The sequence below is a fragment of the Myotis myotis genome, unplaced genomic scaffold, assembly GCF_014108235.1.
Source record: "Myotis myotis isolate mMyoMyo1 unplaced genomic scaffold, mMyoMyo1.p scaffold_m19_p_6, whole genome shotgun sequence".
NCBI lineage: Eukaryota > Metazoa > Chordata > Mammalia > Chiroptera > Vespertilionidae > Myotis > Myotis myotis.
The window spans coordinates 80,492,428-80,517,472 of record NW_023416368.1 but is presented as its reverse complement, the minus strand read 5'-3'; the positions used below and the strand labels follow the sequence as shown (position 1 = coordinate 80,517,472).

The following is a 25,045-nucleotide window of genomic DNA, read 5'->3' as shown; positions in this document are numbered from 1 at the left end:
AGTGGCCTGGAGATGGGAGTTAGAGGACAGCCCCCTCTTCAGCTCTGGCTGGTTGCTTGCAGATTGAGCAGGTGAGCCAGCTCTCTGCCCTGGTGGATGCCCAGCTGGAATACCACCGGCAGGCCGTGCAGATCCTGGACGAGCTGGCCAGCAAGCTTAAGCGAAGGTGAGCCCCTTCCCTTCTGTGCTGGCCAGGAAAGGCCTAGTGGCTGTGGGGTCCCTGCTGTGGATTCCTGGGCTGTCAGCTGGCTTTTTATAATCTCTGGGCTGTGGGGATCCCACAAGGGAGTAGGACCTCCTCGGGCTTGTCCTGTCCCGAAGGAGAGGGTGGAGTGGAGGTGGGACAGGAGACAACTTGAGGGGGATGGGAGGCAGCTTACCCAGGGCAGACCCTAGGAGCCCTTCCTCCACTGCCAGTCTCCTTGGTTGGCAGTGGTTCCCTGGTGGGGCCACTTGGCAACCTGAAAAATGCCCTAGTCTGGGGATCTGGCCCAGGGGGTTCCCCAGGATTCCCCTGTGTGTTGTGTCCATCTCACAGCCTCCTCAGGGTCCCACTGCCCATGTGGCAGCAGCAAAAACAGCGGGGGGGGGGGGGGGTGTTTTCTGGCCTTGACACCCTGGCTCATGATGCAGGCTCTGTGTCTGCTCACACCTCCCCCTTCACTTGCAGGATGCGGGAAGCCTCTTCTCGCCCCAAGCGTGAATACAAGCCCAAGCCCCGGGAGAGCTTTGACCTTGGAGAGTCTGAGCAGTCCAACGGGGGCTTCCCAACCCCCAAGATCTCAGGTAAGGTGCTGGAGGGGCCGTGCTTTCCCAGGGCCTCAGAGACAGGCCCCTTGTGGGACAGCCCCAGCCTACTGCCCCATCCAAGCCCTCTGCAAAAGGGGTCCGAGATAGGACCAGGCCCCACCTCAGCACTCTTGGCCCACCTGTGTGTTTTGTTTGCAAGCAGCTTCGTCATCTTTCCGATCTTCCGACAAGCCCATACGGACCCCCAGCAGGAGCATGCGTGAGTGTCCCCGCCTCGGTTTATAACCGTGCCTTCCAGGCTATCCTGCGAGGGTCTCTCTGACTCCCCTGATCTAGTGGAAGTGCACACCTGTTGGGGTTTCCTCAGACCTGCAAGCAGGGAAGGAGTCGAATTCTTGCCTCTATGGCCTCAGCCTTCCCATGGAAAATGGGCCGCTGTGAGCGTCCAGGGCACCATGAGGGCGGTGGGCTCTGGGCATCCTAATGCCACTGTGCGCCCCCAGCTCCTCCCAGGAGCATTGTGGTAACCACTCACAGAACCCTTTCCATCCTCCCTGTGTGTGTCACTTGCTCCTTATTCCCAACAACCCTGGGGAGCCAGAGAAAGAGCGGCTCTCCTTAGGGGAAACTGAGGCACAGCGAGGCAGCAGGTGGGGTTTGAGCTGGACACCCAGACCTTACACCCATACCCTGCCCACCCCCAGCGCCCCTGGACCAGCCAAGCTGCAAGGCACTCTATGACTTTGAGCCCGAGAACGATGGGGAGCTGGGCTTCCACGAGGGCGACATCATCACGCTGACCAACCAGATCGACGAGAACTGGTACGAGGGCATGCTCCATGGCCAGTCGGGCTTCTTCCCCCTCAGCTACGTGGAGGTTCTGGTGCCCCTGCCTCAGTGACAGCGTGGGCCTGCTCACCTCTCCGTCCAGATCGCCTGTATTCCACTCGGCCCGAAGCACAGCAAGGGTAGTGCTCCTCCCAGGGCCTCCCGAGGTATTCCCAGGGCACCAGGACTCGAGGCAGCAGGGCCAATCGGAGAGGCCAGGGGCCCTGTTTACACTAGTGCTCACCCATAGAGGTGGTGGGGGCTCCCCTCCCCACCCGCCCTGAGGGGGGCTAACACTAAGGTGCTCTTAGAAACACTAACGTCCTCCCGCCTCCTCCAGGACTGGTGACTGGGTGGGTCCCCTTCACTCAGACACACACATAACCCTCTGACCCCTCCACACTGGGGCCTGGCCCACCCTGCCCTGCCCTTATTGTGAGCAGATTGAAAGTCTGTGTGATGGGGTGGTCCCAGCAGGACCACTGGCCCAGACTCGCCACCCTGCTTTTAAATTCCCCCAAGAACTCCTTCTCAGGCCCCTGCATGCCACAGATGCCACCTCCTTAGTAGGGCCTCACCCAGGGGCCCAGTCCCCTAAGGACAGGCCCTGTCCTCAGCTGCAGGGTGCTGAGCCCTACACACCCATGCGCACCCTACCCCTAACCAAGCACATGGACCATTTCTGGCACAAGCTGCCACCACCAGCTACAGACACACAGACACACCATACACGGGACCATGGGAGCCCCCAGCTTCCTCTCTGCTGAAGGTCAAGCACAAAGGCTTTGATGAGTGAATGTTGCCAGACCCCTGGCTGCTCGGGAGGGTCACAGGGCCTCCCCCATCCCAAGCTGGCTGCCCTCCCCCTGTTGACAGTATCCCCAGCTGTCTCCTCCAGACCAAGGTAGGCAGCTGCCCAGACCAGCAGGGCCCCGGCCCTGCATCCGCTTTGCCTCTTGCCTAATCTGAAATTGGCCTCGGGGGACCTCGGGCCTGGTTCACATTCCCTTCCCCAGTGACCCTGCACAGCCCCCATGACACCAGGTTCTGCTCGTCCCCAAGGCTCCCCCACCATCATGAGTGGGTGAGACACAGGCATCCGGACCAAGACAAGCAGCATAGCCTTGGTCAGTCTAGGGCAGAAGGAAATGTAATCCTGATTTTTTTTTTTTTTAAAGAAGTATTAAACGTCTCTTTCTACAGTCTCTTGCCTGGTTGTGGTGTGGGGCAGGCCTTCTCTTCACCGGGACATCCACAGCCCTCCCAAGGGGCCTCTGGTCAGGACAGGGCCTACACAGCTGCCCACCTACCCACTCTTGGAGTGGGCACCGGCCGCATAGCAAGCCCAGGAAGGGCGGTTGTCATTCACCCTTCAGTGGCATGGGAGGTATGTCCCCAAGACTCCTTTCCCCATAGGCCCAGGAAGGGACAGGGCTGGGGTTGGGTCCAGCACTGTCCACACACGCGGCTGCATGAGTGCTCCACTGCCAGACAGCAACCTATGCCCAGCAGCAAGTGCTAGGGGGCCCCCCTCAGGGTGAGACACAGGCCTGGCTGTTTGCTTCTCTCCTTTATTCTATGAGCACCCGCATCAAACAACGCAGTCCGCAGGAACACAGCAACACAGTCACGAACGAAACCTCTCGGCCTGCTCCCCTCACCCGGGGTTGGGGGGTGCCGAGTCTGACCAGGAGGCCTCCCAGGTCCTCAGAGGCCGATCCTCTCAGTTCCCTTGCTTAAGGACGCCGTACACCTGCTCCAGCACGTGGCACAGGCCCTGGTCCTTGGGCATCCTGCTGGCCAGGGAGATCTGAAACAAGCAGGCCTGGCGCCTCAGGACCATGTCCAGCAGGCCTGACCTGGCCTCGCCCCCAAGGCCCAAGCGCTGCCACATGGCAGAGGGGCTCGCCTACCCACGGTACACGGTGGTATCCCTAAAGCAATGCTTTCTTTTTAACAAAAGCGATGTTGAGTAACAAGACCCAGCTGACTAATGTTTGGGGTGAGGGGGTCATCTGCACTTTACAAATCCTGCTGTCACTGCAGCCTGGATCCCACTCGCCACATGCTGAGAGCCACCCAGCAGCCCCGTGCCTGGCTGGGAGGTGACCAGGAACAACTTTAAGCCCTGGTTACTGTTTTCTTTAAAAGTTTGAACAGCTGACCTGTGTGCTCAATGGTTAGAACATCAGCCCAGGCACCAAAGGGTCTCGGGTTCAATTTCTGGTCAAAGGCAGGTGCCTGGGTTGCAGGTTTGATCCATGGCCCCAGGTTGGGGTGCGTGTGGGAGGGAACCAACCGATGTGTCTCTTTCACATCCATGTTTCTCTCCACCCCCTCCCTTCCACTAAAAATCAATGGAAAAAATATCCTCAGGTGAGGATTAGCAAAAAATAAAAGTTTGAACAAAACAAGCAAAAGTGTGAAACAGTATGCAAAGCAGAGTTGAGAGTATCTTCTAAGGATGACTTTCAAACAGGAAATAAATCAGACACACACCGGAGGCCAATAAATTCCTAATTTAAATGTCCCACTACCTGGAGGGCCAGTGTGCACGCTCACAACACCAGCAGCTCTTAAGACTCTAAACCAGATCAGAACCCTGCACACCCTCTGTGTGTGAGTGGCCGCGGGGGGGAAGCAGGGCCCAGCGCAGCTTCAGTGGGGCTGTCCCAGGGCCTGGGAGTCTACAGGACTGTAACATTTCATCTCCACTTTGATGGTGATTCCCACCCCCACCCTCATGATAAAACAAGGCTTTTTGGCACTGTTCATTTTCAGCTGGAATAGTTTTGTAGAGAACAAGTTAGGGAATCCCTATTTCAAGCTGCCCTTGGGTATATTCTTGGATGCTCCCCAAGAGCTGTCTTCCTACAGGAGGGGTTCACATGGGACTTGGGGTAGAAGTCTTACCTTGAGCTTGTCAAGGTAGGTGTGTTCCTGGTTCCAGGGTTCCTGGAACTTCACCAGGTCCGGGGCGCCCTTGTAGAACTCCACCAGCAGCATCTACAGGACGGGGTGGTTGGGACCCCTCGCTCCCGCCTCCCCACGCCAGGCACTGGGATCCAGCAGTGAGCAGGACGGCGCAGCCGCTACCTATCACCTATCGTGAAGGCTTCCAGGCTAATGCAACCAGCAGACAGCACCGCTCACCAAGGAAGTCCACGGAGGCGCCCACCCAGTAGACAGGAGGGAGCTCAGCAAGAGGGAAGTGCCTGAGAGGCTGAGGGAGGCACACCGAACGTGGTATCACACAGGCCTGACAGCCTCCTGTTTTGGCCTCACTAACGATACCCTGAAACCACAGGTGTCATGAACTAGCTCCGTTTTTTAAATGCCTGTTGAGCCACAGGCATAAACCATCCTGCTGACACCTGGAGTCCTCCACGTGTCTCCCCTTGGAGAGGAGCGGCCGGTGCAGAGGCCCGAGATGGGAGCATCCCTGGTGTGTCCAGAACAACTAGGAGGCCTGGGGGGTGAGGGAGGTGCTGCAAGGACCTGGGACTGCGTGCTAAGAGACACAGGTGGTTATCTGCAGAAGAGGGACCTGACCAGGGCCTTGGCACATTCACCCATGGCTGTCTGAGTCAGACCTTGTCCTGTAGGCCCAGCTAGGCACTTTCAGACCCGGCCCGCCCCATGAGGAGGGCTGCATCCTCCTCACCGGGGAGTGAGCTCACCATCTCATGGAGGATGTCATTCGTCAGGAAGCTGTCCTGGACGTAAGCCATCTCCACGTCCATGGGGATACCGTAGTCACTGGGCCTTTGCTGGCAGGGACACCGGCCAGTCACCACCAGCCGCCCCAAGCCTCCCACCCCCTGACACATCCAGCACGTTGACCCTCAGCCTCCCCCAGGAGACCGCCTACCTCAGGGGGTGGCATCACCCAGAACGGGGAGATCTTGGACTCTGGGCCCTGGTTGCCAGAGTAGTAAGGGGCTGTGGGAGGAGAGTGAGAGAGGGGCTGCACCTGGGGGCTCATGGTCCAGGAGTCACACACACACACACACACACACACACACCTACCCCAGGGGGCACTTACAGCAGAGCAGGGCGAGGCAGGGCTGGAAGCCATTGCTGGAGCCCTGCAGCCGCAGCTGGTAGTCCATCTGCGTGTCGATGTCCTGCAGCGATGGCAGCGCCGGGCTGTGTGGGTGGCTGTGGTACCAGCCCACCAGGGACAGGCCCCGCAGAAGCAGGCTCTGATAGATCTGGGGACAGAGGCAGGGCTGGAGAGGGCGAGGAGCTGGGGCCCTACCAGCCTTGGTGTGCTCCTGACTCCATCCAGCTCCACGTGAGAGCAGCACATAGTGAGTATCTGCTGTGTACCAGGACTGTGCCCACGCCCACCCTAACAAGTCTGGTTGGGGGATGGTCAACAAGTACATAAAAAAGATGCACCTGTCATGAAACAAAGGCAAAAAGTGATTTTCCCTGCTGTGTCCCAACTCCTACAACAACGCCTGCCACACAATAGATGCTCAATAAACAGTTAAGGAGGTGGATATGCGTGCATTTGAGCAGGCACAGGCATTCTGAATGCCTGCGGCAAGTGGAGGCAAGCAGGGGCAGAAAGAGAACGGTTCTTGCTGAATCACTATCCATTCACTTATCCCTGAGAGACACAAGAAGGTGGGTGTAGAGCACTGAGCATGGTGCCAGGGGCATATGAAGAACCATTAGGAAAACATCAAGAATGGCAGCCTGATGGGGGTGGTTCAGTGGTTGAGCATTGACCTATGAACCAGGCGGTCACAGTTCCATGTGTCCTGACCTGGTTGCTGGCTTGATTCCCAGTGGAGGTTTGCAGGAGGCAGCCAATCAATGATTCTCTCTCATCATTGATGTTTCTATCTCTCTCTTCTCCTTCCATCTCTCTAGCTCTTCCTCTCTGAAATAAATAAAAATATATTAATAAATAAATAAAATGGCAGTTAAGCCCTGGCTCGTTTGGTTCAGTGGTTAGAGTGTCCGCCCATGGACCAAAGGGTCTCGGGATCGATTCCCAATCAAGGGCACATAGGTTAAGGGTACACATACCTCAGTTGGAAGGCAACCAATTGGTATGTGTCTCTCACATCGATGTTTCTTTCTCTCTCTCTCTCTCTCTCTCTCTCTCTCTCTCTCTCTCTCTCTTTCTCTCCCACCTCCCTCCTCCCTCTCTTCTACTCTCTCTAGAAATCAATGAAAAAAATATCAAGTGAGGATTTTTTTAAAAAAATACCATTAAAATGTATCCAGCCCTTACTAGGTGTCAGCTGGGGCAAGGGCTCACACATGCTCATTTGCACATTTTCTGAGCACTGACTGCTGGCTGCCAGAACAGCTGTGTGCACCCATCCCACCCCACCCCAGAACGCCCCATCCGGTGTGTCCCCTCACCTCCTCTTCCACAGTGGCCCCGGTATCCACGTCCCCCAACCGGCTGCGACAGGGAAAAGCTCTCAGCACCGTGAGCACTGCACAGAGTGGGGAGAGAAGGCGTGGATATTGACCCGGCCCCCAATATCCCCCTGCCCACTAGGCCCCAATTACCCACTCTGGCTGTTGATGTCCCAGCGGCCCCCCAGGTACCCCACGACCTCGCTGCGAGTTAGGTGGCTGTGGAAGTCCTGGGAAAAGGTACATGAGAAGACATAGTCAGGCTACACCCGCCCCCCATCCATCCTGGGAGTGCAGGGCTCTTGTAATGGGCAGGGGCCAACCCTCCCACCTCCTCCTTCTCCCAAACATTGATTGAGCACCTATGAGCAGACAAGGTACCCACCCACATAGAGCTGACATTCCAGGGACCCCATCTGCGTCCAGAGCACCCCAGCCCTCTGCCCAGACCTGGGAGCCCCTGACCCACAAGGCACACACCAGCAGGAGCAGCACGTTGCTGGAGATGGCCACATTGAACGGCTGGAACTTGTTGATGGCTGCGAAGGATGTTACTTCCACCAGGGTATGGGGGTTCCTGCAGAAGCCCGAGGGTCCCACCGCTTCAGGAACCCCTAGGCTGGCTCCTCAGCTTTCCCCCCAGCCAGCTCTGAGGATCTGAGGCCTTGCCCCCACCTTACTCCTCCACCCACCCCAGCAAGAGCTCGTGTAAACTGGGGTTCGTGTCGGGAACATGGACATATCTGACCTGGCAGAGTCGCGACTGCCCAACATGCAGTATCGCACTGGCACCCGGATCTTGTTTTCCACTCGCTTCCCCAGGGGCGTGGCCTCTGCGGGGTTAGGGTAAGGCAAAAAGGCAGCGTCAGTCCCTTCCCAGCCTGGAACTGGAAATCAAAGACAGGGCAACCCAAGAAGGAAAAAACCCTAGAGGCATGCCTTAACAATAAGGCAGCGGGACTAGGAAATCAGGCGGCAGGTTGATAAATTGGACGGAGATTTAAAATCAGATGAAGGGCCCAGATCAGGCGAGGACCTCAGAAGACCAGGTTGGGGAGAAGGTGGAATCAGGCAGCAAGTTTAGAAATGAGACAACAGGGCAAAGAAATCCTATTGGGGAACAAGGAAAGCAGGCAGCATGGTGAAAAAACTAGGCAGCACATTAAGAAATTGGTCAGTGGAATATAAGCATAACCAATGGACATAAGACACTGGGGGATAGGGGAGGCTAGGGGACTGTCTAGGGCGGGGGGAAAAAATGGACACATATGTAATACCCTTTGCATTACTTTAAGCAATGAAAAAGAAAAAAAAGAAAAAGAAATTGGCCAGTGGGGGAAAAAAAAAAAGGAAATTGGTCAGTGGGAGCAAGAAATCCAGCATTAGGCAGTGAGAGTGAAATTAGTGGGCTAGGCCCTAACCGGGTTTGGCTCAGTCAGCCTGCGAACTCAAGCGTCCCAGGTTCGATTCTGGTCAAGGGCATGTACCCTGGTTGCGGGCACATCCCTAGTGGGGGGTGTGCAAGAGGCGGCTGATCAATGTTTCTCTCTCATCGATGTTTCTAACTCTCTATCCCTCTCCCTTCCTCTCTGTAAAAAAAAAAAAAAAAATCAATAAAATATATTTTTAAAGAAAAAAAAAAAAATTAGTGGGCTAGGAAGTCAGCCAGCCATCTTGGAGGCACCGAGGAAAAGAAAGCCCATACCCGTCCACAGCCTCCTCTTACACCTGAGCTCTGCATGTCGCCCACCCTGTCTCCTCCCCTCCCTCACGCCTCTCACCAGGGTGGGCAGGTTCTGAGGGGCCCTTTGGAGGTGGTCTTCGAATTTTCTCCTCTGCTGAGACCCCTGCCAGAACCTCCTCCTCCTCTTCCTCCATCAGCAGCTCCTCCTCCTCCCCTTCACTGGCTGGGCTCTGGCGGGGTGGGGGTGACAGCAGCGGGACCCTCAGCTGGGTGCACTCCACCCTCCCCAAGTCCCACCCAGACTGCTGGCCTGCCTGACCCTTAGGTCCTTGCCGTTGCCTCAGATGTCCGCTAGAGGGAGGGAGTGAGCAGAGGCGGCCAAGGGCTCTGGCGCTCAGACCTGAGCCCCTTCATGTGGCTGACTCACAGGTTCGAATCCTGAACAAGCTGCGTGACTTTTGCGCCCTAACCTATCTGAGCTCTATGGTCACCTGTAAAACCGCACAATGACCTCTAGCCCAACAGGGCTGGCGTCAGGGTGAAACAAGTTAATGTGTGCAAAGAATTTAGCATATGCTCAGTTGCTCCATTGAGCAAGCACGCACTTTGCATGGATCATGTTACTTAATTCTCTCAATAACCTCTCTTCTTGCTCTCTCCTAAACCTCCCTCGCCAAGGTGACTTCTCTGTGTCCAAACCCAACAGTCACATTTCATTCTCTGTCCTCCCCCTCCCAGCAGCATCGGACCCAGCTGACACCCCATCCTCCTGGGAACTTCTCAGGGGTCCTGAACTCACCCAGCTTCCCTGTCCCCCTCCAGAGTCCCCTCAGCCTTCCCATCTCTCCCCTGTTGCCTAGGGCTGGATCCTGGGGCTTCCTCCCTCAGGAAAGCCTGGTCTACTCTCAGGACTCCAATCCTGCCCATGCCCCAACGATACCCACAGGCCTGTCTACATCCTGGAGTTCTCCTGCGCTCCAGACTCAGGGTCCGCTGTCCGTCAACATCACCATGCAGGGGGTGCTCCCACTCAATACAGCCATGATGCACCCAACCAGCCCCCCAAACCTACTCCTCCCAAATCCCCGCATCTCCAATGACAGCAACCCCATCTACCCACTTGCTCAGAACAAAACTCTTAACACCAACATTTAATCTATCAGCAAATCCCATCAGATCCACTTTCAAAATTAGTCAGAACCTGACCATGTCTCCATCTCAATGGCTGGGCTGGTCCGCCCCACCATCGCCCACCTAGACCAGCATCCAAGTCAGTCTACGCCAAAAACTGAGGACTCCCAGACAAGAAGGAATTCTGCCTCAAGACTGCAGCACCAACTCCTGTCTGAGTTTCCAGCCTGCCAGGGACCCCACAGATTTAAGACTTGCCAGTCAGATATGTACACACACATACTTAAGCGACCTAAATTTGTCTAATACACATGGTACTGCTATTACCATTTCCATTTTACATATGACGAAGTCTAAGGCTTAATCCAGGAGGCCGAAGGACGCACCTCATCGGCGACAGCTGCAGGCACGTGGAGCTGGTGTCGCCGGAGCCAGGCGGCCTTGTACTTGTCCAGTTTCTGGCCCTTGTACTTGACGGAGGCCCAGCCGCAACCCGACTTCTTGGCCGGGTTCACCAGCTTCTTGCAGTGGGTGGCCCAGGCACTGGGTGAGTTGAACACCTGCCCTGTTTCCTGCCACACGATCCTCCCGTCTGGCTGCAGGTCCCCCATGAACTTCTTCCCCTGCAGCGACAGTGGGCTGGCTGGGCCCAGGACCTGGTACCCACCAAGTCCTCCTCCAGGAAGTCTTCCCTGACCCAGTGCTGCTCCCAGGGCTCAGCACCCACGTCCCACTTCAGCACCCCTTCCAGGAAGCTTTCCATCTTAGGTGCCTCCCTGTACTTATTGTGTCCGCTGCCACAGTCCTGACCGGCTTGGATCAAAACCACCCAAGTATGTGTCTATCCCCCTTCCCCTCACTGTGAACCCCCAAAGGGCAGGGACAGGGTCTGTCTTGATCACTGCTGTGTCCCTAAAACCTAACATGCTGGTACACAGCAGGTGCTCAATTCACAAACTGTACCATTCACAAACCAAACAATAGTAATAGGAGCAAACACAAAGCACTTACTGTGTAGCAGGCACCTTGCTGAGCGCTTTATTCATTTAATTCTCATACAACCCCCTGGGAGGAGGGGGGGGAAGTCCCATTTTACAAGTAAGGGGACTAGAATAGTAGGATGCTGAGAGGTTGAGCGAGGTCACACAGCCAAGAAAGCAGTGGTATCCTCGCTGAGCCCCAATTTCTCCTTTGTGGAATGGGGTGTTTGATGAACGGTGGCCTTCTGTGCTCGTGCTGGGTCTGAATGTTCCGTGCCTCAGTTTCCCCTCCCCATTCCCAGGCTCCGCCTGCTGCAAGGGAGCTCTGGGCCTCCGTTTCCCTTCCTGCCCCTGCTGGGGTGGGCTGGGGGGCTGGGGGGTGCTCACCAAGTAGTAGATAGACAGCACCCCGGCGCCGGGCTCCAGCTGCGCGTCTTTGAGGAGCACCCGCAGGGTGACCGCGCGCCTGGTGAGCGCGCCCCCCGGCCCGCCGCCGCCCCCGGCTCCCGCCCCGCCGCCGCCGCCGCCGCCCCCGGCTCCGCCACCGCCGCGCGTTCCGCTCCCTCCCGACGGCCGCTCGGGGTCTTCGGCCTCCGCCTCATCCTCGTCCTCATCCGGCGCCTCCTCGCCCGCGCCGCCCGCCGGGGACAGCGGCTCCGGAGCTGCGGGCAGCGACAGGCTGCAGCGGGGTCGCGCGCCCCTATTCGGTCCAGCCCCCGCCCCCCACCTCCCCGCCCCGGTGCCTCGCGGGCTCCCCCACGGCCCGCCGTACCTGCCATGGCTGCTCCTACCCCGCGCCCCGCTAGTTCTTTCTTCCCGACACGTGATGCGGCTCCGCCCCAATTCGGGGGGCGCCTCAGCCATTGGCCGCCGCCGGTGGGCGGGTGGGGGGCTCGGCCCGCCGGTGCGAGCGGGTAAACTGAGGCCGAGGCCTGCGCATTTGGGACTGGGAGTCGGGGGCTCCACCCTCCGGGGGACCCCTGGGGAAACTGAGGCCTGCGACCACTCTGCAGGGGAGGGGGTGGTAACAGGGTTCATGGGGACCAATGAGGAAACTGAGGGAAAGACTTCCGCTTGCAGGGATTAGTGCTCCAGCCGAGCCGCCTCCTTAGGACGGAGGCCGGGACTGGGGCGCGGGGAGGGCAGCCGCCAGGACGGAGGGGACGCAGAGGCCCCGGCCCTGGGACCAGGAGGGAAACTGCAGCCCCGAGGCTGCGGCCCGAGTGCGGGAGCGGCCCTGCGCCGCGGGTCAAGCTCGCCCGCGGCCATCTCTTGAGTCCAACGGGTTAATTTCCATTTTTCGGGTGGGCCCTCGTATTGGAACAGAGTGGAGGACGCCAATTATCTCCAACCAATAAGCAGTAGGTGTGTGACCTACTCTAGCCAATCAGTGTTAAACCTCTGCGTCCGCCCAACTCCGATTGAGCCAATGGGCAGCCGTCGCTCTCGGCCAATTTCCAGGATCCTCAGCCTCAGTTATCCAACCAGTTGTAGGTTGGGTACTCAGCCAGCCAATCAGCTCCGGGATCGAAAAAACTGCACCTTGGGGAGGGGGGGCGGGGCACCCTCCGCGCAGGCGGACCCGTGGGCGGAGCCGGGCAGGGGTGGCTGCGGTCCTGTCCTTTGTCCCGGGTCCCTTCGCTCCAAAGCGCAGCGCCACCTCCCAGCGCCAGATCTCGGGCTCCCAATCTTCCCAGCCCTTGGCAGGGCTAAAAACCCGGGGTTGGGGATCCCCCCATTGGGTTTACCCGGACCCCAGTCTGGAAGAGGGGAGAGGAAATTGGGGGCGGGGTAGGGGGTGTTCAGCCAGGGTGGTGTGGAATCAAGACTGGACGTGACTCAAATCCTGCTACCACTGCGCACTTCTGTGACTTTGGCCAAGTGGCTCCACTCTCTGCGTCCCCGTGGGGATAATAATTCCACTTCCAGGTTTAAGGTTCAGGGCTTGAGCCCTAACCGGTTTGGCTCAGTGGATAGAGCGTCCGCCTGAGGACTGAAGGGTCCCAGGTTCGATTCCAGTCAAGGGCATGTACCTTGGTTGCCAGCACATCCCCAGTGGGGGGTGTGCAGGAGGCAGCTGATCGATGTTTCTAGCTCTCTATCCCTCTCCCTTCCTCTCTGTGAAAAATCAATAAAATATATTAAAAAAAAAAAAAAAAAAGGATCAGGGCTTGACAGATAGTAAGAGCGGGATAAATGTGAATTATTATTTTTCTCTTTTTGTCCAGCCCAAGCCTCCTTTTGGAGTCCCCCCAAACCCCCACCGCGGGTCCAGTCACGAATCATCGCCCTGCTCCCTAAAGTCTAGCTTCAGTCTACTCCTCCGTGTCCTTGCACACTTTCCCTTCAACTATCTTCCAAAACCTAGGACCCACTGCTATCACCTTGGGCCTCAGGCCTCCATACTAACCCCCAATACTGTCCATTTTCCACCCTGGCCTCAGAGGGAGCTTTCTAAAATGAAACTATGGTCACCTCCCTTCCCACCTCTAAATCCTTCAGTGACTCCCCATGGCCTTTGATAAATAAAATTAAAACTAACTGCTACGACTTTATTAACCACGTATGGCACCCCTTTTTGGCAGTCTCGTTATCAACTTCATGAGACAATTCAAGATGAATCAATGGCCCAGGGTCACAGAGCTCTCCAGTGGATTCCAAAGGCTATTCTTTGCTATGTGTACAAAGTCCAAGCAGCCTCACCCTATAACTATTAAGGACACTGAGTGTGCAATTTTAAAACACTCAAAAAAGAAATTTCCAGCCCTGGCCAGGTTGCTAAGTTGGTTAGAGCTTCATTCCAATGTGCCAAGGTTGCAGGTTCAATCCCCGGTCAGGACACATACAAGAAGCAACTGGTGAAAGCATAAATAAGTGGAACATGCCAAGATCGGTTTGGCTCGGTGGATAGAACGTCGGCCTGCGGACTGAAGGGTCCCGGGTTCGATTCCGGTCAAGGGCATGTACCTGGGTTGCGGGCACAACCCCAGTGGGGGATGTGCAGGAGGCGGCTGATCGATGTTTCTCTTCCATCAATGTTTCTGACTCTCTATCTCTCTCTCTTCCTCTCTGTAGAAAATCAATAAAATATTAAAAAAAAAATAATAAGTGGAACAACAAATCAATGTCTCTCTCTCTCTCTCAAAATCAATAAAAAAATTCTTTTTAAATCTCCGGGTCCAGGTAATTTTTCTACCAAAGGTTCAAAGAAGAATCAATACCACTTTTATATGACCTCTTCCAGAAAACTGAAGGAGGGAACACTTCACTTCCCAATTCATCATTACCAGGATACCAAAACCAGGTAAGGATGGCCCAGAGACAGAACACTACAGACCATACCCTTCATGAACAGGGACAGGAAAATCCTTAGCAAAGTATTAGGAAATAGAATTCAGCAACATGTAAAAAGAATCATGCACCATGTCCATGTGGTGGTTATTCCAGGGAAGCAAGGTAGGTTCAGTATTCAAAAATAAATGTTATCCATCATCTTTAACAGGCTGTGGTGGTCAGAATAATGGTTCCCTAAAGATGTCCCTCTCCCAGTCCCTAGAATCTGTGAATATGTGAGGTTACATGGCAAAGGGAATTTGAGGTTGCAGATGGAATTACAGTTGATCAGCTGACTTTAAAATAGGGAAGTTTTCCCACTGTAATCACAAGGGTCCTTAAAAGTGGAAGAGAGAGTCAGGGAGAGGAGACAGTGGAAGAAGTTAGGAATGATCAGACGAAGTGAGGATTTTACCTGCGTTGCTGGCTTTGTAGAGGAGAAGGGAACATAAGCCAAGGAATGGCTGGAAGCTGGAAAAGGCAAGGGAAACATTCATCCTTTCAGCCTCCAACAAGGAATGTAGCCCCGCCAATGCCTTGATTTTAGCTTCGGGAGATCCATGTAGGATTTCCAATTAAATGTGAGATAATACATTTGTGTTGTTTTAAGCCCCTAAGTGTGCTGTAAACTGTCACAGCAGCCAGAGGAAACAAATGCAATGGCTGAAGAAGAAAAGTTGCACAATCATAGCAACAGATGCAGAAAAAGCACTTAACAAAATTCTACCCCAACTTATAATAAAAACTCTTAGCAAACTAGGACAAAGGGAGACCACCTCAACTTAGTGGAGAACATCTACAAACTTCAATTAACATTGTACTTAATGGTTAAAGACGAAATGCTTTCCTCTTAAGAATGAAAACATGTAATAACTTAATCAATAAAAAAAATTAAAAAAAAAAAAAGAACAGTGCCTGGAATGTGGAAAGCATCGGTGAACGTCAAAGTTTGTAAATTCAACCAAAGTTTATTGAGTTTCTACTACGCATCAGGCACTGTGCTGAGCATTGTGAATACAAAAGGTGAGAAAGGAAGAGGGAAAAAAATGAATGTTTACTGAGTGTCTGAATAAATCACTAGGGCAGGTGCTAGGCATCCATTATCTTCATGTTCACTTAGTAACAAAACAAAACAAACAAACAAAAAAAGAACAAAAACATGTCTCCCTGGCTGGTTTGGCTCAGTGGATAGAACGTCGGCCTGCAGCCTGAAGGATCCCAGGTTCGATTCAGGTCAAGGGCACATGCCAGGGTTGCAGGCTCAGTCCCCAGTAGGGGTCAGGCAGAAGGCAGCCAATCAATGATTCCCTCTCATTTCCCTCTCATGACTGATGTTTCTATCTTTCCCTTCCTCTCTGAAATCAATTTTAAAAATTAAAAAAAAAAGAATGGAAAGATGTCCACTGTCACCATTTTTTTTCAACATAGTATTGAAAGTTCTAGCCAGTACAATAAGGCAGAAAACATAATAAAAGCAGTACAGGTTAGAAAGAAAGAAATAAAAATTAGCCTAATTTGCAGATGACATGATGATACAAAGTACAAAATCCCGAGAACTCTACAACAAATGCCTCTCAATTAATAAATGAGCCAGTTCAGCAAGGTTGTAGGATACAAGATCAACACACAAAAATCAACTGCATGTCTGTATACTCGCAATGAATATGTGAAAATTGGAATTAAAAATTCGAAGGACAGGCCCTAGCCAAGTACCTCAGTTGGTTAGAACATTGTCCCAATACACCAAGGCTGTGGGTTTGATCCCCAGTGAAGGCACATACAAGAATCAACTAATGAATGCATAAGTAAGTGGAACAATAGATCTATCTTTCTTTCTCTCTCCCTCGTTCCTCTCTCTCTTAAAAAAAAAAAATACAGGGATCGTGCTCTGGCCAGAATGCTAAGTGGTTACTGCATCAACTGTGCACCTGAAGGGTGGCAAGTTCGATTTCTGGTCAAGGGCATGTTTCTGGGTTGCAGGTTCAATCCCTGGCCCCCACTGGGTCGCATGCAGGAGGCAACCAATTGATGTCTCTTTCTCTCTCTCTCTCTCTCTCTCTCTCTCTCTCTCTCTCTCTCTCTCTCGCCTTCTCTCTCTCTCTCCCTCCCTCCTCCCTCCCTTCCACTCTAAAAATCAATGGAAAAATGGGTAAAGGATTAACCAAAAATAAAAAATACAGGGCTCAAAAAATAAAGGTTTTTGGGGGGCTGTAAATAGGTACAGGACTTGTATGCTGAAAACTACACACGTGATGAAAGAATCAAAGATTTAAATAAATGAAGAGGCAGACCATGCCCATGGATTAGAAGTCTCACCAAAATAAAGATGCCTTGTCTCCGCCAACTGGTGTACAAGTTTAGTGCAATTCCTGTCAGAAACCCAGCAAGATCTGGGGCTAGATCTAGGCACGATCCTTCTAAGGTCCAGTCAGCCTAAGGGGCATTTCAGGCCTTCGGGTTATGTTCCCGTTGTGAACTCCCTCGTTACATCCCCTAACCAACCGGGCACCACACTCCTTCCTTCCTTCCTCACTTCCAGGCCTTTGCTGAAGCAGGTCCCTCCTCCTGGTGCACAGTCACCCTGTCTGCTCCGCACGGAAACCCTCCCGTGGCTTCCTCCCTGTCCCTGAGTCCAGCACAGCCTCCCTGCTCTCTGACCCCTGGGAGAGACGGAGAGTCCGGGATTTCCCTAGGATCATTGGACCTGCCCAGGCCCGCCCCGCCCTGCCCAGCACTGGCAGGGGAGGGAACCCGGGAGCTGACAGAAGAGAGGAAATTCCCTTGGAACCTGTTCCTCTGCTTCCTGGCCCCGCTTGTGCGCTGGAGGGAAGGCCAGGCCAGAGGCCCAGCCTGCCATGGCCTCGGCCCTGGGCCCACCCCGGGCCCCCAAGCCCAAGTGTGCCCTGCCCTCACACTACCATGAGAGCTTCCTGGAGAAGAAGGGACCCCGTGACAGGGTAAGGTGGGGCTGGCCCTGCTGGGCTGCCTGGCAAGTGAGGCACCTCTCTGAGCCTCGATCCGATCTTGCCACCTGGCCAAGGAGGGCGGGGTTCGTGCTGGAAGGGGCAGGGCAGGGGCTGGCGGCTAGGAAGGGTTGTGTCCATCTGTCCGTCTGTCTGTCTCTCTGACTCTTATTTGATCTCTTTCTCTTTCCCTTTGTCTCTCCCAGGCTGTATCCGTCTGTGTCTCTGGGTCTCAGCCGCTGTTTCTGTCAGATACAAACAGGATCAGGACTTCCTCAGGAAATGAGGAATTAAATTAATTGGTTCCCCTTTCCCCAGCCCAGAACTTTGTGAACCTCAGCTGCAGGGGACAGGGTTAGGACAGGTGTATGCGGGGACAGGGTCAGGACAGGTGTATGCGGGGACAGGGTCAGGACAGGTGTATGCGGGGACAGGGTCAGGACAGGTGTATGCGGGGACAGGGTCAGGACAGGTGTATGCGGGGACAGGGTCAGGACAGGTGTATGTGGGGACAGGGTCAGGACAGGTGTATGTGGGGACAGGGTTAGGACAGGTGTATGTGGGGACAGGGTTAGGACAGGTGTATGTGGGGACAGGGTTAGGACAGGTGTATGTAGGGACAGTAAGAGCTGGTGGCAGCCATGTTCAGCAGGACAGATACTGTGGGCCAATGTGCACGTACATGGGCGTGTGTGTGTGTTTGTATCTTGCTCAGAAAAAAGCCCCGCCTCTTGGTTCCCACTCCCTACATTTATTCAGCTTCTCCTAGAACCCAAACCAGCCACCCCTGCTTTCCCGGCACCTTCCTGATGTTGTCACTGCCATTCCCTCCCCTCTTCTTGTGTCTCCATGAGCCCGAGTTCCCTCCCGCCTAGAGAGCACCAAGAGGCCGTCACCCATCACCGTGGTTAAGAAAGACCATGGGCCCCATGGGAGACCCAGGTTCACATCCATGCTCCACCCCGTTCTGACTCCCGGGCCTACGAGTGATGCTCCATCCTCGTGCCTCAGTTCCCGCTGTAATAAAACGGGGAGGATGGGGCCATGGACACATTTACAGGACGGGGCAGCCCTCGGCCGGCCAAGGACTTGGCTCAGGACGAGCACTGGCTCTTTACATGAATTCACCCAGTTTTCACAACAGCCTCTGAGGCGGATACCATTAGTATCACCATTTCATAGGTCGGGAAACTGAGGCACAGAGCGCTTAAATAACTTGCCCAATGACACACAGCTGGTACATGACAAAGCAAGTCTGACTATACGAAGTTCAATCGCTTATAACTTTATTCCAAGTGCCTGGAACAGTGCCTGGCACAGAGTAGGCCTTCAGTCGATGTTCATTAAATGTATGACTGTATCTATGGATGGATGGATGGTTGAGTGAATAATAACTGTCAATAGAAGCACTATCTTCATTATCATTACAGACTAAAGCGATTCCTCCTTCAGGAAGCCTTCTCAGATTTTCCAGTTGGAGGGCTCCTCTTCTCCTCTGTGATTTCCTGGCCCAGGGGCTGTCCCTCTCCAGGGCCCTAGTCTTTCTTCCTGGAGGATCTCAGTATCTGTGCTTTCTCTATCTTCTGGAACAGCGGTTCTCAACCTGTGGGTTGCGACCCCTTTGGGGGTCTAACGACCCTTTCACAGGGGTCGCCTAAGACCATCGGAAAACACGTATGTAATTACATATTGTTTTTGTGATGAATCACTATGCTTTAATTATGTTCAATTTGTAACCATGAAAATACATCCTGCATATCAGATATTTACATTACGATTCATAACAGTAGCAACATTACAGTTATGAAGTAGCAACGAAAATAATTTTATGGTTGGGGGTCACCACAACATGAGGAGCTGTGTTAAAGGGTCACGGCATTAGGACGGTTGAGAACCACTGCACTGGAACATGATATATTTAGAAACAGAAGTCATGTCCCACTTATTGTTTTGCCTGCAATAGCGCTGGTTGCTGCGGAGTAGTTGCTCATGGAATGTTTGGTGAAAAGACCCTAGAATCTTACAGTCGGAGCTGTATAGCCCCTTAGACATCCAGAGAATGTCTGAGCACCAGACCTGTGGTCCCTCAGGCCCCCTGTTTTCTTAGGGCATTTGGAGTTCAGAATCCTGGGTTGGGGGGTGGGGGGGGGAGGTCCTGAATCTGCAGACCTCCTAGAGTCCAGAACCTTGTGAAATTCTGCGACTATGGACTCAGCACCTACCTGAGGAACTGGCACCTAGGAGATGCCAATAAAGATTTGTGGGGTGGATAAGGGGCCAGGGAGATATATGTGTGTGTATGGGTGGCTAGATGGATGGGTAGATGGGTCAGCAGATGTAAGGGTGGGTGGGTGGATGGATCATCATGAATCTAGTTAGCGAACTGACTCCTAGAACAGCCCCCTCCATAGGCTGAGGGACTGTTCTGGGTCCCCCATCCTATCAAGGTCCCTTTGGTCATTTACCAGAGAATAACAGATCCCCAGAGGCTGGGCCATGAGAGAGGAGGGCCTCCCTAAGAAGGCAACATGTGTTCAAAGACCCAAAGCAGGTAACAAAGGAAACCATGTGAGGGTCGGGGGCAGAGTGTCCAGGCAGAGAGAGCAGCCCCTGCAAAGGTCCTGAGGCAGAAACGGGTGGGTTGGAGGTACCCAGCTGGCCAACTCACATCCTTCTCTTTCTCCCCTTCTGTTCCCCAGGATTACAAGAAGTTCTGGGCCGGCCTCCAGGGCCTCACTCTCTATTTCTACAAGAGCAACAGGGACTCCCAGGTAAGGATGCGAATGAGGGCTCAAGAGCTGGCCCATCCTTGACCCCAGGGACCAAGCAGAGGGTATGAGTGGCGTGGCCAAACCAGGGGGCCTGAGGGACCGCAGGTCTGGTGCTCAGACGCCTGCTTCTGTGCCCCCAGCACGTGGAGAAGATAGACCTCGGCGCCTCTGTGAAAGTCACAGATGAAGCTCCCCGGGGGAGCCCCCCTGACCCTGGTATACATTTCAACCTCTTCATCCGGAACCAGGAGATCAAATTCAGGGTAGGTCTCTTGGGGGGTGGGGGTGGGGCTAGCGGGAGAAGCTGCTTCCCCATCACACCCCCCGTTAACACACACCAGCAAGGAGTCACACAGAGTCTAACGCTGGAGTGGTGATACTGGGCAAGTCACTTGATCTCTCCGGGCCTCAGTTTCCTCAACTTCAAAATAGGATAATATGTATAAAGTACCCAGAACAAGATACAATTCACAAAGGCCACCACTGCCATCAGTCAGTCTGCCAACGAACATTAATGAGCACCTGCTATGTACCAGACCCTCCTGTAGTTGCACAGCAGTGAACAGACAGTTAAAAACCCCTGCCCCTGTGGAGTCCACAGTCTCGTGGTGGAGGCACACAATCAACTACATCAGTGTGTAAAATATACGGACTGGCAGATGGCAGCGGATGCTAGAGAGACAAGTGCTAAGAGAAAGTGAATGCAGAGGTCCTCAGACAGGACTCTGCCTGGGGTGTCAGAGAAACAATGGCTGAAACAGAGTGAACGAGGGGAGGGAGGGAGGGAGGGAGGAGGTGAAGGCTGGGAGGGGGCTGGGCAGGTCATGCAGGGCCTTGTGGGCCACCGAGAGGACTTGCTTCTACCCTGAGGGGGGTGGGAGGCCTGGGAGGGTTTAAAGGATGAGGAGGTACATGATCTGAATTACTTTTTTTAATGTTGGTATAATAACATTCAAGAATAACAATCCACATTAAAGGACTTATATTCAGACATCACCCTAAATGAACCTGCCTTAACTCATTTAATGTTCAAAACAGCCCTTGGAAACATGAACTGTTCAGTTCCTCACTCCCATTTCACAGATGGATAGACTGAGCCTAATCAACATGGACGTTTCCTTTCCTTCTCTCCAGGCGGAGAGCCTGGAGTCTCGGGAGATGTGGAAAGGCTTCATCCTGACAGTGGTGGAGGTCAGAGTGGTCCCCCTGCCCCCCTCTCTCCTATTCCCCAGTAGTCCTCCTCAGAAATCCTCTTTTCCTTTCCATGCCTCACTCCCCAAATAAGCCCCCAGAGCAGTGGTCGGCAAACTGCGGCCCCCTGAGTGTGGCTCTTCCACAAAATACCACGTACGGGCGCGTATGTACAGTGCGATTGAAACTTCGTGGCCACACTCAAGGGGCCAAAGAGCCGCATGTGGCTCGCGAGCCGCAGTTTGCCGACCACTGCCCTAGAGTCTCAAACAGGTCTCAAGCTGGCATTCTACAAACCGAATGTAGTCCATAAACATGTTTTGTTTAGCCAACGAAGTGCTAATTTAAAAGTCAGCTACCATCACTTAAAAACCAGGATTTTAGTCAACGTTCCTAATTGCTATTTTACTCATGTTTCCTACCTGACGCCTGCAGCCTGTAGAGTGAGACTATATTCTAGCATCTGCTCTGTCCTCCTCCCCATCACTGAAGTCTCTCTCCCTGCCTCCGCTCAAAACCTCTTTGCCCTTGAAGGGGTAGGGCAGCTCTGGTGCCCCCAGACCCAGGTTCCCATCTTGGCTCTGTCCACACTCTGCCTTCTGTGACATGGGCACAGCTGCCCATCCCACAGCTGCCCTGATCGCCCCTCAGCTCCGTGTCCCGTCCAACCTCACTCTGCTGCCCGGACACCTGTACATGATGGCCGAGGCCTTGGCCAAAGAGGAGGCGCGTCGCGCGCTGGAGATGCCCTCGTGAGTGCCCCGCCTAGCAGAGGGGCTGCGGGGTCGGGGTGGGCTGTGAGTGGGGTCTCCAGTCCGGTCTTAAGTTGAATACAGGGCTGCATTCGTGCTGCAGCGGGGATTCGGTTCGGACTTGGTGTTTGGGGGTGTTCTGGGCCTCCAGGGGAGGGTCTAGGTGCCTGGGGGACCGGACTGTGCGCCTCTGGAAACGGAGCCGGGGTCTGGGGCAGAGCAGGGTCTCCTGGAGGAGGGGGTGAGGTTGTGTCTCCGGAGGCGGCGATTCTAGGTGCCCTGGGGAGGGTCAGGATCTCCGGGGGCGGGTCTAGGTGCCTGAAGGCGTGGCTGGTGGTCCGGGACCCGGGAACTAGCGGGAGGGCGAGACCTGGTGTTGCAAGCGGGGTTGTGAGCGGGCGGGGCTGCGTCCAGGGCGGGGGTACGTACGGGAGGGCGTCTGGGTCTCCGCGGGACAAGGCCTGTCCGGTGTGAGACGCGACCCTCCCCAGGTGCTTCATGAAGGTGAGCCGGCTGGAGGCGCAGCTGCTGCTGGAGCGCTACCCCGAGTGCGGGAACCTGCTGCTGCGACCCAGCGGGGACGGCAGGGACGGTGTGTCCGTCTCCACGCGCCAGACGCTCAGCGGGTGCGCAAGCGCAGCTCCGAGGCCGGCGGTGGGGGTGGGGTGGGGGTGTCGAAGGAGGGGCGTGGTCAGACGTGGAGGCGGAGCCGAATCCTAGAGCGAGTCCGCCCGGGGACGAGTCCGGGGAGGGTTTGGGGGCGTGGCCGGTGTGCGGGGGGCGGAGACAGAGCGAGGGGCGGGGCCCTCCTGGGTCTGAGACGGGGCACCCCGTCGCCCGCTGCACGTGCAGGACGCCGCTGGTCCGCCACTACAAGGTGAAGCGCGAGGGCCCGAAGTACGTGATCGACGTGGAGGAGCCGGTGATCATTGGGGCGGGGGCTCGGGAAGCGCACGGGCGGGGTCCGCGCCCCTGCCCAGCGGCCCTAACCGGACCCCTTATCCGCTCCCAGGTCTCCTGCGCCTCACTCCAAGACGTGGTCAACTATTTCGTGTTGCAAACCAAGAATGCGCTGGTGCCCTTCCTACTGGACGAGGACTATGAGAAGGTGCTAGGTGGGTGAGGACTCGGGGGCCCAGTCCCTGCCTCTCCCGCCTCCCGCCTGGATGGGGACTCCCTTGGGTCAGCCCCGGGCCGTGCCGCTGCGCCTCCTCCAGGCAGCCCTCTCTATTCTAGGCTACGTGGAGGCGGATAAAGAGAACGGCGAGAGTGTGTGGGTAGCACCCTTGGCTCCCGCGGTCCTCTGCCCAGGTGATGCCCCTCCCAAGGCAGCCACTGGGGCAGAGGGTGGAGAAACCTAGGACCCACATGGTCCCTCGTGTGCCCCATCTGGTACCCAGAAATTACTCAAACCCTGACCTCTGGGGACTTCCAGATTGTAGAGGGGGCAGACAGAGCTGGATACAGACACTCCCAGCCCTGTGGGATTGAACCTGGGGCTGGTACAGTGCCTGGAGTAGGGGAGAAGGGGGACAGGGTAGGGGAAGGCATCCTGGAGGAGAGGGTGTTTTTGCTGAAGTTCGCAAAGGATTTCAGGAGGCAGAGATGGGCAGAGGGGGACAGAAGGTGCACATGGAGTAAGAACTACCCAGAGGTGGGAAATTGGGGTGGGTGTTGGGAAAGGCAGGGGAGGCAGTCCAGCTTATGGAGCAGGAGGAAGAGGTTAGAAGCAGTATGACCCGCCCTGGGCTGGGCAGATGCAGGGGTGGGGGTGGAGGTGGGGGGGCATGTATGTATCTATTCATATGCACATGCCACAATCACCAACACAGACTATGTGACCTGAATAATCAGACCCATGTAGATAACAGCTCCACACATGCATGTGTCATGATTCTGTTCCATCTAGCACACATGCATACCTTAAGCCACAATTATGTGTGCACAGCACAAATTCAGGCATTTATAGACACATGAATGTACACATGGAGACAAGTGCCCCAGCACAGACTTTAGCACCCATGCACTGTTATGCATATTTACATTTAACTTATTCATACTCACCCAGTGTTCATGTTTATGCTACACAGGAACACAAACACACACACAAATGGACATTGTACAGACACATGTGCACAGGGGCACTGGCCTGCATCCAGGCATGCACACACAGTCCTGCTCAGAAGCACACAGACCCACCCTGAGGTATCCCTGCACCATGTGGGTCCCCCAAATTCCTGCCGTTTCCCACCCACCAGGTGCTGCAGCCCCTGCCGGTGGCCCCAAGCAGCCACCTCCTGTGCCCATCATGCCTGTGCCCAGACAGCACAAGCTGCCCCCGCTACTGAACCCGGATGAGAACTATGTGATCCCCATTGGAGATGCCCCAGTTGCCGAATATGAGAACACGGATGGTGGGTGGGGGACCAGGGGTGGTGAGAGAAGGGGCAGGGGGAGCAGGCTCACGGCCGATGTGACACCCCGTATCTTTGTCTGTGCAGCGCTTTCGCCGGGCTGGCCCAAGCAGTGTCACCCAGCCCAAAAGGTTCAGGCAAAGCCTCCAAAGCCACCCATGGCACCTAAGCCAGGTAGGGGACCCCCTTCCCCAGCACCTCCCTCATCCAGTGGAGGGCCATTCTCAGCCTTTATCTGCCTTCCCCAGAGCCCAAATGCCTTGCCAGCGGCCTTGCCAAGAAGCTGGCCATCAGCTCAGCACAGGCTGTCTGCCTCACAACAGGTACGGGGCCTGGAGGGCCGATGTGGGAGGGGTGTGCGCCTCACAGGCGTGCGACCTGTGCAGTCACACAGGACCCAGCACTCCGAAGGGCCTGTACTTGGTTTAATGCTCTGCTGTCTCCCTCTCAAAATTCCTGCTGCCTCCTGAACACATCTTCATCTTGCACTGGGCCCACATATTTCTGTAGCCAGTCCTGGGGGGGGATGGGGGTGGGGCAGCATGGACTGGGGATGCTGGGCACAGCTGAAGTCTAGGGTACCCACCCGCCAGGGTTGGCCAGCGTGACAGCAGAGCTGGAAGAGAAACTGCAGAGGCGGCGGGCACTGGAACACTCAGCCGAGCACCCTGGGGATTAGCGGGCCAGACTCGGAGCGCCAGTCAGAAGGATCCCTCCTCCCAGAATTAAAGTTCAAGTGACCCCAAAGCCCATGAGTGTGACTTGGCTTAGTGGGGCCGTGAGGTGTTTGTTCATCAGCTGACTTCATTCACTCCTAAAGATCCTCAGCTCAGCAAAAACTGCCATCTGACTTTGCCAGAAAA

The 25,045-nt window shown here is 55.1% G+C and overlaps 3 protein-coding genes across 13 annotated transcripts in view; 2 read left to right on the top strand and 1 right to left on the bottom strand.

The window, feature by feature from the left end:
• The window catches only part of SH3GL1 (SH3 domain containing GRB2 like 1, endophilin A2), a 49,740-nt gene extending 46,957 nt beyond the window's left edge, over positions 1-2,783 (top strand). For 5 of the 7 annotated variants that reach the window (XM_036312582.1, XM_036312583.1, XM_036312584.1 and 2 more), the window contains 4 exons: positions 63-166; positions 671-786; positions 953-1,009; positions 1,455-2,783. In XM_036312582.1, coding sequence (XP_036168475.1) covers positions 63-166; positions 671-786; positions 953-1,009; positions 1,455-1,651 — 474 coding nt within the window. In that variant the 3' untranslated portion in view covers positions 1,652-2,783. The remainder of the gene's footprint in view (positions 1-62; positions 167-670; positions 787-952; positions 1,010-1,454) is intronic. The other 2 variants (XM_036312586.1, XM_036312587.1) reach the window with 1 other exon arrangement.
• A 350-nt stretch (positions 2,784-3,133) lies between these two features.
• On the bottom strand, positions 3,134-12,053 carry MPND (MPN domain containing). Of its 3 annotated transcripts, none has more exons than XM_036312579.1 (13): positions 11,531-12,053; positions 11,146-11,437; positions 10,165-10,401; positions 8,745-8,877; positions 7,712-7,796; positions 7,444-7,540; positions 7,121-7,193; positions 6,964-7,040; positions 5,624-5,810; positions 5,450-5,520; positions 5,259-5,348; positions 4,492-4,584; positions 3,134-3,388 (listed from the first exon to the last, which is right to left on the bottom strand). In XM_036312579.1, exons 1-13 carry the CDS (start codon positions 11,794-11,796, stop codon positions 3,302-3,304), a joined length of 1,788 nt encoding a protein of 595 aa, XP_036168472.1. In that variant the 5' UTR covers positions 11,797-12,053; the 3' UTR covers positions 3,134-3,301. The 3 variants fall into 3 exon arrangements, with proteins under 3 accessions (XP_036168472.1, XP_036168474.1, XP_036168473.1); XM_036312581.1 differs by having other exon boundaries at positions 11,146-11,420; positions 11,531-12,050; XM_036312580.1 differs by having other exon boundaries at positions 5,624-5,792; positions 11,531-12,049.
• Positions 12,054-16,832: 4,779 nt separating this feature from the next.
• STAP2 (signal transducing adaptor family member 2) lies at positions 16,833-24,929 on the top strand. 3 transcript variants are annotated; one of them, XM_036314727.1, is made up of 13 exons: positions 16,838-17,048; positions 19,754-19,825; positions 19,966-20,088; positions 20,909-21,016; positions 21,668-21,768; positions 22,260-22,394; positions 22,621-22,690; positions 22,781-22,883; positions 23,005-23,079; positions 24,027-24,182; positions 24,270-24,356; positions 24,431-24,505; positions 24,776-24,929. In XM_036314727.1, exons 1-13 carry the CDS (start codon positions 16,947-16,949, stop codon positions 24,859-24,861), a joined length of 1,293 nt encoding a protein of 430 aa, XP_036170620.1. In that variant the 5' UTR covers positions 16,838-16,946; the 3' UTR covers positions 24,862-24,929. The 3 variants fall into 3 exon arrangements, with proteins under 3 accessions (XP_036170622.1, XP_036170620.1, XP_036170621.1); XM_036314728.1 differs by having other exon boundaries at positions 16,841-17,048; positions 20,960-21,016; positions 24,776-24,861; XM_036314729.1 differs by lacking the exon at positions 23,005-23,079 and having other exon boundaries at positions 16,833-17,048.
• The last annotated feature ends 116 nt before the right edge of the window (positions 24,930-25,045 follow it).